General features: G+C 31.2%; 2 protein-coding genes across 3 annotated transcripts; one reads left to right on the top strand and one right to left on the bottom strand.

Annotated features, from left to right (window-relative positions):
* Positions 1–1,377: 1,377 nt before the first annotated feature.
* Positions 1,378–3,438, bottom strand: Abp1 (Actin binding protein 1). The gene is made up of 9 exons (XM_076416652.1): positions 3,300–3,438; positions 3,059–3,171; positions 2,829–3,001; positions 2,567–2,773; positions 2,342–2,506; positions 2,091–2,280; positions 1,970–2,041; positions 1,717–1,916; positions 1,378–1,662 (listed from the first exon to the last, which is right to left on the bottom strand). Exons 2-9 carry the CDS (start codon positions 3,139–3,141, stop codon positions 1,520–1,522), a joined length of 1,233 nt encoding a protein of 410 aa, XP_076272767.1. The 5' UTR covers positions 3,142–3,171; positions 3,300–3,438; the 3' UTR covers positions 1,378–1,519.
* Positions 3,421–11,120, top strand: LOC143204170 (TOM1-like protein 2). 2 transcript variants are annotated; one of them, XM_076416647.1, is made up of 10 exons: positions 3,421–3,592; positions 3,946–4,193; positions 4,265–4,468; positions 4,608–4,844; positions 4,901–5,025; positions 5,091–5,248; positions 5,300–5,399; positions 5,458–5,536; positions 5,798–5,848; positions 10,213–11,120. In XM_076416647.1, exons 1-10 carry the CDS (start codon positions 3,529–3,531, stop codon positions 10,378–10,380), a joined length of 1,434 nt encoding a protein of 477 aa, XP_076272762.1. In that variant the 5' UTR covers positions 3,421–3,528; the 3' UTR covers positions 10,381–11,120. The 2 variants fall into 2 exon arrangements, with proteins under 2 accessions (XP_076272762.1, XP_076272763.1); XM_076416648.1 differs by lacking the exon at positions 5,798–5,848.
* Positions 11,121–11,289: the final 169 nt, after the last annotated feature.

Genomic DNA, 11,289 nt, shown 5'->3' on the forward strand with positions numbered 1-11,289 from the left:
CGGTATAGGGATGTTGGCCACCGAAAAAATATCGATATTTTACAAAAAAATATATCGATATTTTTAAGAAAAAATAAAAATAGTGAAATATTACAGATATATATTTTTTCTAAATATTTTTAATAGTGATTTTTGATGAACCTTAAAAATAAGTACCGAAATTTGTTTAAGAAAATATCGATAGAAAGGATATTTTTCATCCCTAGGTCGGTATAAGAAAAAGAAGAAATACAATTCAGTTTTGTATCTGGACGTCGCGCGTTGTATAATCGGTTGCCTAAACTGCTACCATTTAATATACAGTAACACACGTTCATAGGCCCCATTAAAACAGAGAGCTTCAATAGATAATCATAATAATATTTATGATACATTTTAAAAGAACTGTTTGTAATGAGAGCTTTAAAAACAATCAATCTAACAATAATAATCTATATACCTGGTGCAAATATATCAATATTCGGATATCAATTGTGTCTATTTTATTATATCTATCATTAGCTAATTCTAAATTAAATGTTTCGTGCTAGCTATTTTGGTTGTAAGATAATTTCGAAGTCGACTGAAGCTAAATAAAACAGAGGTGTCAACTTTTTTATTGCAATGATAAAATTATTTAATTATTATACTTTAGGTACTACTTAGTCTTTTGTTTATTTACTCTTTACTGAATCAGTGTAATAAAAACTATTTTACTAGTAAATGTTCTACAGTGTGCTGTGGAGAACAGTGGAAAAACTCAGATTGCAAAGTTTTATATAATGCAAAAGAGTATTTTCTACGTGTTTTGTTCTTTATAAGAAACATTTTTCACCGATTCTTACGCACTCCCCTAACCGAAAACGTAAACACATAAAGCACATCAAACAATTACTTTTGAACCATTTTAGAGTTAGAATTAAACTGAACATTTTTAGTGCAGAAGTGCACAATTTCGTCTCATAATTAAGTGAAATGTGAACTTAATGAATACACAGATAACGCCATAGATCATTGCATTGTTCTATGTAATCAGTTCACAAATGTCACGTTTCCATGCAAATTCTTTATCAACTTTTTAGAAAATCAAGAAATAAATTGTAGAAAAGAAAATAGCTGTGACCTAGGTGTTGCTCATGCAGGTTCATTAAAATACAATTTTAATTTGGAATAAGTATATTAAATATTGATTGTTCAAAATAAAAGGCCCCTCTAATGAGACGCCCATATATTTTCAGAGAATGCAGTATGGATTAAGAGAATTGGACTAAAAATGATTAAATATTACTAACATGATAAACTACTGTAGTAAATTGTAACAATTTCTTTTTTAAATATATGTATGAATGAAAAATCTTTTGTATAATAATAATTGTAAAATAAATGCACAAGCGTCAACTTAAGAATAAAGCAAATTATTATATATGATAAAATATATAAAACTTTTAATACCTATAAATATAACAGTAAATTATTTTTTTTTCTTCTTCACAGCATGTTTAAATTATTTTTAAAGCAATATAAAAATAAAATTGTTCGTTCATTCAATCAATTCAACATAGTTGGCTGGGAACAGTCCATAGGTTATATGATCTGGTCCTAGTCCTTGCCACCAACCTTCGTCAACTTTTTCTATATTAGTAATAATATCTCCAGGATCAAAAGATATTTCTGTATCATCAGCTGTTAAGGATTTACCATTATATATCAATGCTTAAAAAACTTAGATTATCTTACCTGCTTGGTAATCATACAAGGCCCTAGCTTTATAGCCGTCCTTTAAACCGTAAATATATTCGTCAACAAAATCTTGCTCCAACATCTGGACAGTCTGTTCAATAAAAGGTGCAGCCTTTGGGGTTTCTGATTCATTTTCAGTCAAATTCATGGTAGTTGGTGTTTCAGCAGTCTTTTGATTATTGGAATCCTTTGGGGATCTAAATGGCAAGTACTTTATAAGGATGTCAATTTATTACATAAACTAGAGTACCTTTTTATTGTTGCAAATTGATCTGTTTCATCATCGCTCAATGTTTGTTCAATATTATTTGGTTCAGGAGAGCTATATAACAAAATTAACATACATTCAACTAAATTGATTCTATACTTACGACGTAACAGTTGCATTTGATGTATTGTCAGTGTTATTTTGAGCTTTTAAAATTGAAGCCCTAACAGGCTTTTGAGGTGCAACATGTTTTTCAGTCTCATTTTTTAAGCTTTCTTGTTCTTTTCTTTTAATTTGATCGATTTTCTCATACCTCAATTCTGCCTCTTGTTCCCTTTTTTTTGTTTCAATTTCTGCATTTATAATATGCATTACATAATTACAAATTATAACTGCATATTATTGTAATACTACCTTCTCGTTGCGCTATTGCTAATTCCATTTTTAACAGTTCATCTTTCTTTCTCTTTTTCTCTTCCTCCAATCTTTTTTTCTCCTCTTCTTCTTCTTTTTTCCAAAACTTGTCCCTCTCTTGAGAATTTATCTCTTTCACAGCATTAACTTTCTGGTATCTTGTACCTATTTTCATTAGAGTTTATTTTTGAAACAAAGTTTTGAAATGTATTCAAATCACCATACCTACGGGTAATGTTGGTTCATAGGGTTCCACTTTCATTTTGAAACTATATTCAGAACCAACTTTTTTCAATTTGTCAATTAACACATCTTCATCTACTTCATCCTCATTTCTTGCATTGTATGTTAAATGAGCACCACTGAAAAATCTTTCAATGTCCCTTAAGTGATTAGCACATATACCTTTTTTAACCGTATTTGCTCCTTCTCCTATAAAAGTAATCTTAACTAACCAAGTCTTATCTGTTTTACTAATCTAGTTCACCTTGCCAATTTATTAAAACACATTTGTCAAGAGAAGTTTTTGGATCATTCAGTTTTATAAAAGCATACATAATTTTTCCAGAATTAAGGTCCTCTTTAAGTTCATTGATTCCTCCATCGCCTTTACTTACTAATCGGAGAGTATTGGTTTGACCCTCATACCCAAAAAGGGCCCTTAAATTAATTAATAATGATATGCTATAAATTTATATAATATAACCCTTAAATTACCAGTTAGTGTCAGATTTATCATTTAAAATGTCTCTCCAAGCTTCTTTTAAACTTGCGTTGTTTTTACTAAGGTCTACTGACATGTTTTCTTTTATATAAAATTCAAATTAGCCCTAAAAATTAAACACATATATTGTTAAAACCATTTCAACTCTTGTCAAACGAATTTGAATGACAAATCAAATTCGATGACTAAACGTATTGTATTAAGATAAGGTGTTAAAATAGTATAAGTTCATACCTTGAAAGCAAATAATAAATTAAAATAAAATTAATATTTACGAATCGCTACGCCGATAGGATCTAATCATTTATTAACAACGATACATTACAAACGCTTAACTGATTGATGTTGTTTGTTGTTTTCACCTGACATTGACAATTAAGTGTCAAATCAGTCTATCGGGTTATTTAGATCTCTTCGAATTTTGTTATAAAGTGAAAAAAATCATAATATTACGCTAATCAAAATGTCCTTCTTTCAAAATACCTTGATTGGAAACCCTTTCAGTACACCTGTGGGTAGTAAAATTGGTAAGAAACGATAATATATTTTTGTCTTATTTAAACATTGAACAAGGTCTAATCATAAAATGTATTTATTTTGGATTCTATGCAGCTTATTTATTTTAACTCAATTTAATAAAATGGCATAAGGATTTAGTGTAAAATTAAATTAAAGCCCAAAAAGGTTTTCAGAGAAAATGATGATTCAGAAGAGCTGTGTTTCTGGTTTTATAGCCTTTAAAAACAATAAAGTGTAATAATTATTCTATTTATTGTAACATTCGTCACGCTTTGCATACTTTACTCTAATTATTTTGTTTATCTGGTTTTACCATTATGGTATTGATATATTTTATCTTCCAATTAAAATATTTTTTTAGAACAAGCTACAGATGGTACACTTGCATCAGAAAATTGGGATTTGAATATTGAAATATGCGACATTATTAATGAGACAGAAGAAGGGCCAAAAGATGCTATTAGGGCCATTAAAAAAAGATTGAATCAAAACGCCGGTAGAAATTACACAGTAGTTATGTATACCTTAACAATTCTGGAAACCTGTGTAAAAAATTGTGGAAAAAGATTTCATTTATTGGCATGCAGTAAAGACTTTGTGTTAGAGTTGGTATGTCTTGTACATAATATGTTTAATTTATTTCAACGTTTTGTCTAATTTTTGATATTCTAAATTTTAAGGTAAAGTTGTTAAGTCCAAAAAATGATCCACCTACAGCTGTACAGGAAAAAGTTTTAAGTCTGATTCAGTGTTGGGCTTGTGCTTTTCAAGCTGACCAAGATTTGTTGGGTGTGAACACAGTCTATAAAGATTTATTGGCTAAGGGGATTGAATTTCCACCAACAGATTTAGATAATTTGGCACCAATTCACACACCACAGAAAGTAAGTAACATCTGTTTTTAGTTACATTTAAATAATGATCTAATATGTTATGCGATATAACTTATTAGTAAATTTATTCTTTAAATGCTTAGATTATTTTAAGATATTGTTACATGTTCAGTTGTATTATAAATTATAGAGTGTACACACATCTAGTACTCCTTTACCTCTACCCAGCAATCCTGGTCCATCTCCATCAACAAGTCCTTTGCACTCTGGTGGATCTCCAGCTCAAAACAGTGCATTGAAACCAGATCAAAGAGCCAAACTGCAGTCAGAGCTTGATGTAGTTCAGAGTAACATGAATGTTCTGGGTGAATTGTTGAGTGAAATGAAGCCAGGACAAGAACAACCAGATGAACTTCAATTATTACAAGTTTGTATTATTTGTTATGTGTCATTGGTTAAGGAACTAGTGTTATATATTTTCAGGAGTTACACTCAGTCTGCCAGAGTATGCAGCAAAGGCTGGTTGATCTTATATCCCAAATAACCAATGATAGTTTGACTGAAGAATTGTTAAGGATTAATGATGATATGAACAATTTGTTCTTGAGGTATTCTAATAGTGTTATAAATCTCATAATAACTAATGTTAATAAGTGCTTATTTTTAAATTTAGGTACAGTAGATGGGAAAAAAAGAGAGGTATTCAATCTGCTTCTGAAATTGTAGCTAATGCCATACCAGCACCAAGTGCTGCCGGCAAAGCCCAGTTGAAAAGTGAAGACAGTCTTATTGACTTTGATGATGATTTAGCTCAATCTGTTAATAAACTAGGTTGGTACATTACACTTTTTAGATAACTTCAGTTATGTTGTTTGTTATTAGCTCTAGATGATACAAATAAGCCCAAGACCAATCCAAAAGCTGATGATTTCGATATGTTTGCCCAGTCACGTAACGTCACTTATGAAAGTTCTAAGACTAGGTAATAGCGTAGTGATTATTAATAACAGTCTATATATATAGGAAATGTCGTGTTTCAGTGGAAGTACCTACAGTGACAATCTAAATCCAAACCAAGTATCTGGCGGATTAAGTTCTATAATCCAAGCCAAACCCTTGGTAAGTAAATACTGATGACTAAGTCAACCATATTTGTATTTTACAGATTATTTTTAACGAGTATAATAAATAATTACAAGTGTGGTTGATAATCAACATTTTTCTGTATCTCTTCTGTCTTGATGAAAATTTGTTCTTGTTAAGTTTTGCATTGAATTTTTCTCTTATGTTGATGTTTGAAATGTTTTTATTTTGATGTTGTAGTAGTACTTTATTATTTATTATCGCTTTATGTGTACTTTTTAATGTGCTATACTTTAGAGCGATGAAGACAGAGAGTTAGATGAGATGGCCAATTGGTTGGGGGAGACGGTAAGTGTTTGTTGATTTCTTTTAACAGCACGTCATCTCACTTGATCATGAATTAAATAATTTTAGATCCAAAACTCATTAATTGAGGTTCTTCAAACACATTCGATGCATTTATTTGAACTTAGATATTAGAATTAATCGAAAATGTAGGGATTTTATACATTTGCACTCATGTCTGATGAAAAAAAATTAAGTAAACTATTTTTATTGAGAAACTTATATAAATTAGCTTATCTTCAGCAATTTCATAATTGTATGTGGTCTTCTCTCTTTTATAATATTTATATCCTATGTTATTCAATATATTTTTGTTGATAGTAGGTTTAAATATATAATTGAGGCAGGCTATTTTCAAATGCAATCTTTTTTTTGGTAAATCTCCATAATTTAGAAACGTAATTTAATATCAAGTTTCTCACCTATCTTATTTAGCATAAATAATTTTGAGGCTCTTTTTTGTTTTTTAACTTTGACGTTTTTTAAGAGAAATTATTTCTTAATTATTTATGATGACCTGTCTCTTAGATTTTTTAAGGTCGGTGTAGGTTTTACAAGTCCTATCAATTATTAACAGTCTAGTTAAATTATAACATTTATACAGTTACAATATGATAAGTGTATAACAACAATTTAAATAATGTCGGTTATATTTGGTCAGCCAAGCCTGAAAGCTCTAGAAAAGTTATATCTTTCAATGCCCTCAACTATGGCAAAATTCAATTATAGTCTAAGGATGTGGTGCTAGCCGCTTTTCGTCAAGGTGCATGTAATGGCTAAGGAACAGTTACATACGCAGCAGGTGGCTCTCTTAGTAAAAACACATCAAACAAACTTGCGTTAACCTAATACTGCAACTCTATCACCTAGAAATGTATGATGTTCTGGATCGTCTTGGTGACGTTTCTATTCCGAGTTACTACGGAATAGTGCAAATGAATGCATGCTGATTTGTTCGGTGAGAAAGAGAAACGATGTTTGGAGCAATACTTCCTTTCGCTTAGAATCTTGAGCTGCGTGGTAAATAGCAGTGACATTGACGAATAATCGAAAGATCAAGTGATTATAGAATGGATTATATTAAGTGGGATATTCGGGCATTTATTTGCCAGCAGATTAAATATACCTATAGGGGGGAGAGGATGTTTAAGTCCAAGAAGATGGCGGTGATGTGACCCCCAAACTCTTAATCACGTCAGTGTCGAATTGACCAAGTTGGTCAGTCATAACCTGGTGAATCTCAACTGTTACTCACATAGAGGCTTAAATTAGGCAAGGGGGAGGGAAAGCGCTGGTTTATTATCATTTCAAACAACTTGCACAAGTCACTAAGCAAGGATTTTGTAACTTATGTATAGGACATTCTCCAGTGAATAACAAACTGTGGTTGTGGTTGCTGGAAGAAGTAATGTCAATGGGGGCAACTTGAAGATTAATTCGTTGATAGATGTTTACTTTTATAATATGATATTTTAACTAATTGAATTGAGCAAATAATACTTATTTGTACATATAACAAAAGGCATTGGATTTTTTTATCAATTCTTTTCTATATGAGTCTAACGTCTATATAAGAGTATCAGAATAATCTGGATTGGAGATAGTCGACATCGTTCCATTTTCACAAACGCACTCTTTAGGGAATTGTATTCTATCTCTTCCAATTAGTTACAAGCCAGTACCGAAAATGTTCCCATAACTTTGGGTGGTGAACATTTTATACCAGAAGTCTGTCAGTGGTCGAAAGTTGACGTGTTCATCAAAGCTTATTTATTTACGCTATTGTAATTGTAAACAGTTTGTTGTAAACAGGCACTGGAAGAGAAAGCTTACATTTAGATGATATAATTTTTAATAAAAAAGTATCGTGTTTTAACAAAAAAAAAACAATAATAATATATTTTCGACAGATGGCTTCATTTTTATATCATTCCATTAAATATAAACTTTCTGTTGAGACATCTTGTACCTGTAATATACAAACATTGAAAACATTCCAGCATATTGCCATTTTTAAAATTAGGAAATTATCTTGTAAATGATTGAGAGAATTGAAGACGTTTATTATAATTGAAGGGTACGAGATGTTGCCAGTTTCATCAGATAGTTTCCTTAGAAATAACCAGAAAAAACAGCTATTCGCCATGACAAGTTAAACGTGAATCAAAGTGATTTACATCAGTGTTCAGTGACGGTTATTGACAGGTCAATTGAAAAGTCCCCCAAAAAAAAGAAAAAGTGTATAAATTTGACAGCTGTCAGATCATTAGTTTGTGAATTATAGCCTTTTGAGTGAAGCAATTTTTGTTATTGTGAAAAAAAAATTATAAAAAGGAATTTCGCGTGTTGATAAAATATTGCTTTTTGAAGGGAAAAAATATAGTTGAAGCAAAAAATTGGCTTGATGCCGAGTTACCGGACACTGCCCCAGGAAAATCAACCATCAAGGATTGGTATGCTAAGTTTAGACGTGATGAAATTAGCACCGAAGACGGTGAACGCAGTGGACGACCAAAAGAGGTTGTTACCGACGAAAACATTAAAAAAATCCACAAAATTATTTTGAATGACCGTAAATTGAAACTGAATGAAATAGCAGACACTCTAAAGATATCAATTGAACGTGTACATCATATCATTCACGAATATTTGGGTATGAGAAAGCTCTGTGCAAAGTGGATGCCGCGCGAGTTCACTTTTGATCAAATACAACGAGTTGATGATTCGGAGCAGTGTTTGAAGATGATCAAGCTTAATAAACCCGAGTTTTTGCTTCGATACGTGACAATGGATGAAACATGGCTCCATCATTTTACTCCGAAGTTCAATTGACAGTCATCCGAGTGGACTGCACACGATGAACCCGCTCCAAAGCGTGGGAAAACGCAACACTCGGCTGGCAAGGTTATGGCGTCTGTATTTTTGGATGCGCATGGAATAATTTTCATTGACTATCTTGAAATGGGAAGGACCACCAACAGAGACTATTACATAGCGTTATTGGGCCGTTTGAACGAAGAAATCGCCGAAAACCGCCGCGTTTGAAGAAAAAGAATGTCCTGCTTCACCGAGACAATGCATCGTGTCAAAAATCCATGAATTGGCCATCGAATTGCTTCCTCATCCACCGTATTCTCCAGATCTGGCCCCAACGACTATATCCTGTTCTCAGATCTCAAGAGAATGCTCGCTGTGAAGAAATTTTCGTCAAACGAAGAGGTGATCGCCGAAACTAAGGCCTATTTTGAAGCAAAGGACAAATCGTACTACAAAAATGGTATCGAAAAGTTGGAAGGTCGCTATAATCAGTATATCACCCTTGAAGGGAATTATGTTGAATTAAAAAAAATTACTTTGCCAAAAAATGTGTTTTACTATGGTAGGCCGGCGACTTTTCAATTGACCTGTTATAGGGATGGAACCGGTAAATATATTGATGAAACAACATATGGTTATTTTTTAATTATAATAATTACTACCCCGACTACCAAAAGATCATTGGTATGGAAAATATATCGGTCTGTTCGAAAATATATCGTTTTTGTTGCCTTTTTTAAATTCGGAAAAAATATAGATGTTTTTATCGATTTCATAGATACATTAGTATTTTTTTAACAAGCCTGAAGTTTCAATGGGCGAACTTCGACAGTTACTATTTTATTTTATCCTTTGATCGTTTTATCTGTACTTGCACAGAATTACACACCAATTATACTTGCATTACACAACACATATATTTTAGAATTAATATTTAATTCTAATACGCCATGTATATATTATACTAATGCTTTAACTCCAACTTCACATATCAGTATACATTTTTACTACTAAATAACGTTCATATGATACAATAATAATATAAACAGAAATAATATAGTTTAAAGAAATAGTAAATACATTAGAATATTATAAAATGGTATTTCGAAATTAGTAATATCACAGTTAATGTATTTAGTAATTTTTTTATTCAAATTCAAATTTAAACTTACGCACATTTTTTTCGCAGTTTAGTTAATCTTGAAAGATATTAAAGTTTAAAAATTATAAACTATATAACGAAATATAGAAAGGTTGAATGGTTAAAAATATAACAAGATATATAAAGAAATTTTAGTTGAGTCAAATATATTGAAAGAATATATTGAAATTGTGCTTTCAATCACGGTATAAATTCAATTGGAATAACCTGTCTCAATTATTGTACATGTTTTACGTTATACTATATATTATATTGTCACTTCAATTAACTCTGTTTCGATACACATTATACGTGCAAATATCCTTGCCACTGTTACTAACACATCCGTTGTTGGATGTTTTCTCGTGGTGTTTGTCGTAAATTTTACTGATAGTCGTATTTTACGTAGACGGGAGCAGAAGAGTCAGTAACCTCCAGCGACTTTGAGCGTTTCTTGGCAGAGCGAGCTGCTGCAGCTGAGAGTCTTCCGACTGTTACCGCCGCCACTGGTCCTACCAACCCCAACACGTTGAAAAAAGACCCACCAAAGAAAGAGGAAGATCTGCTAGCCCTATAAATTACCGATAAGCCCCAAAAAACACCTTTCGTTCATGCTTTATTGCGCCTATTCGTTTAAGTTACGTTTTAAGAAGAAATTTAGCACTTTAAGAAATTATTTTTTGTGATTAGTTGTGCAATAAGGTCTTGTTCTCACTCAGTTTAGAGTAATTTCACCAAATATTAGTATGTTTAGTCTCCGGGGGTGATTAAAATGATATTCAGTTATACCTTTCGAACTGTTAGATTTTTTTAAATTATTTTTTATAAATATACAACGTAGGCGTAGTCTATTAAAATTGTTCACTGGTTAATTTCAGCTTGACGTTGTGCTTTGACTAATGGTATTTTAACTGGCTTTTATTATCCCGTTTCTTTTCATGAAAAACCGTACTTAATGATTTTATTTTTAATTTTTGGCAGGGAAACAAACTCATTTGATTGAAAAGATGTTGACTGGCTATATATATGATGAAAAAAATGCATTCCTTATTTGTTATTTATTACCAACATATATTTAAGGTTCGGTGAATATAGTGAAAAAGATATTGTAAAGAAAGAAATTGTTGTACATATATACAAGCATTAATATTTATATTCTTTATCTAACTGGTCATTGTTTAAAACAAGAGCAGTTGATAACGAACAATATACATATTTTATTACGACACACACATACATTTATAATATTTATCGAAATGTAGAATTATTGTGTATGTAGTATTATTGTAACATACTATAAATATCTGTAAAGAAACATTAACGTTAGTTATTTAATTCGCCTATTTCCGACTAACACCCACATTTTTTTATATTTTTTTTATATGGATAATTAACAACTTTACCGATTAAAAATTAATTTTCTCAGTAGGCGTGTCTGGTAGGTTATGCAACTAGATATCACAATACTATGAATATCTAGTTGCCT

The sequence above is a fragment of the Rhynchophorus ferrugineus genome, unplaced genomic scaffold, assembly GCF_030347505.1.
Source record: "Rhynchophorus ferrugineus isolate W39M unplaced genomic scaffold, kcgeb_rfMv2 rfM10, whole genome shotgun sequence".
Taxonomy (NCBI): Eukaryota; Metazoa; Arthropoda; class Insecta; order Coleoptera; family Curculionidae; genus Rhynchophorus; species Rhynchophorus ferrugineus.

What these genes read in the sequence shown, in the direction of transcription:
- Abp1 (XM_076416652.1), bottom strand. Translation starts at nt 3,141, where the DNA reads ATGTCAGTAGACCTTAGTAAAAACAACGCAAGTTTAAAAGAAGCTTGG. An exon ending in GATAAATCTGACACTAACTG is followed by an intron (nt 3,002 to 3,058) that starts GTAATTTAAGGG and finishes AATTAATTTAAG; the next exon opens with GGCCCTTTTTGGGTATGAGG. An exon ending in CTTGTATGATTACCAAGCAG is followed by an intron (nt 1,663 to 1,716) that starts GTAAGATAATCT and finishes AATCCTTAACAG; the next exon opens with CTGATGATACAGAAATATCT.
- LOC143204170 (XM_076416647.1), top strand. Translation starts at nt 3,529, where the DNA reads ATGTCCTTCTTTCAAAATACCTTGATTGGAAACCCTTTCAGTACACCT. An exon ending in ATGAACAATTTGTTCTTGAG is followed by an intron (nt 5,026 to 5,090) that starts GTATTCTAATAG and finishes TTTTAAATTTAG; the next exon opens with GTACAGTAGATGGGAAAAAA. An exon ending in TCAATCTGTTAATAAACTAG is followed by an intron (nt 5,249 to 5,299) that starts GTTGGTACATTA and finishes GTTTGTTATTAG; the next exon opens with CTCTAGATGATACAAATAAG.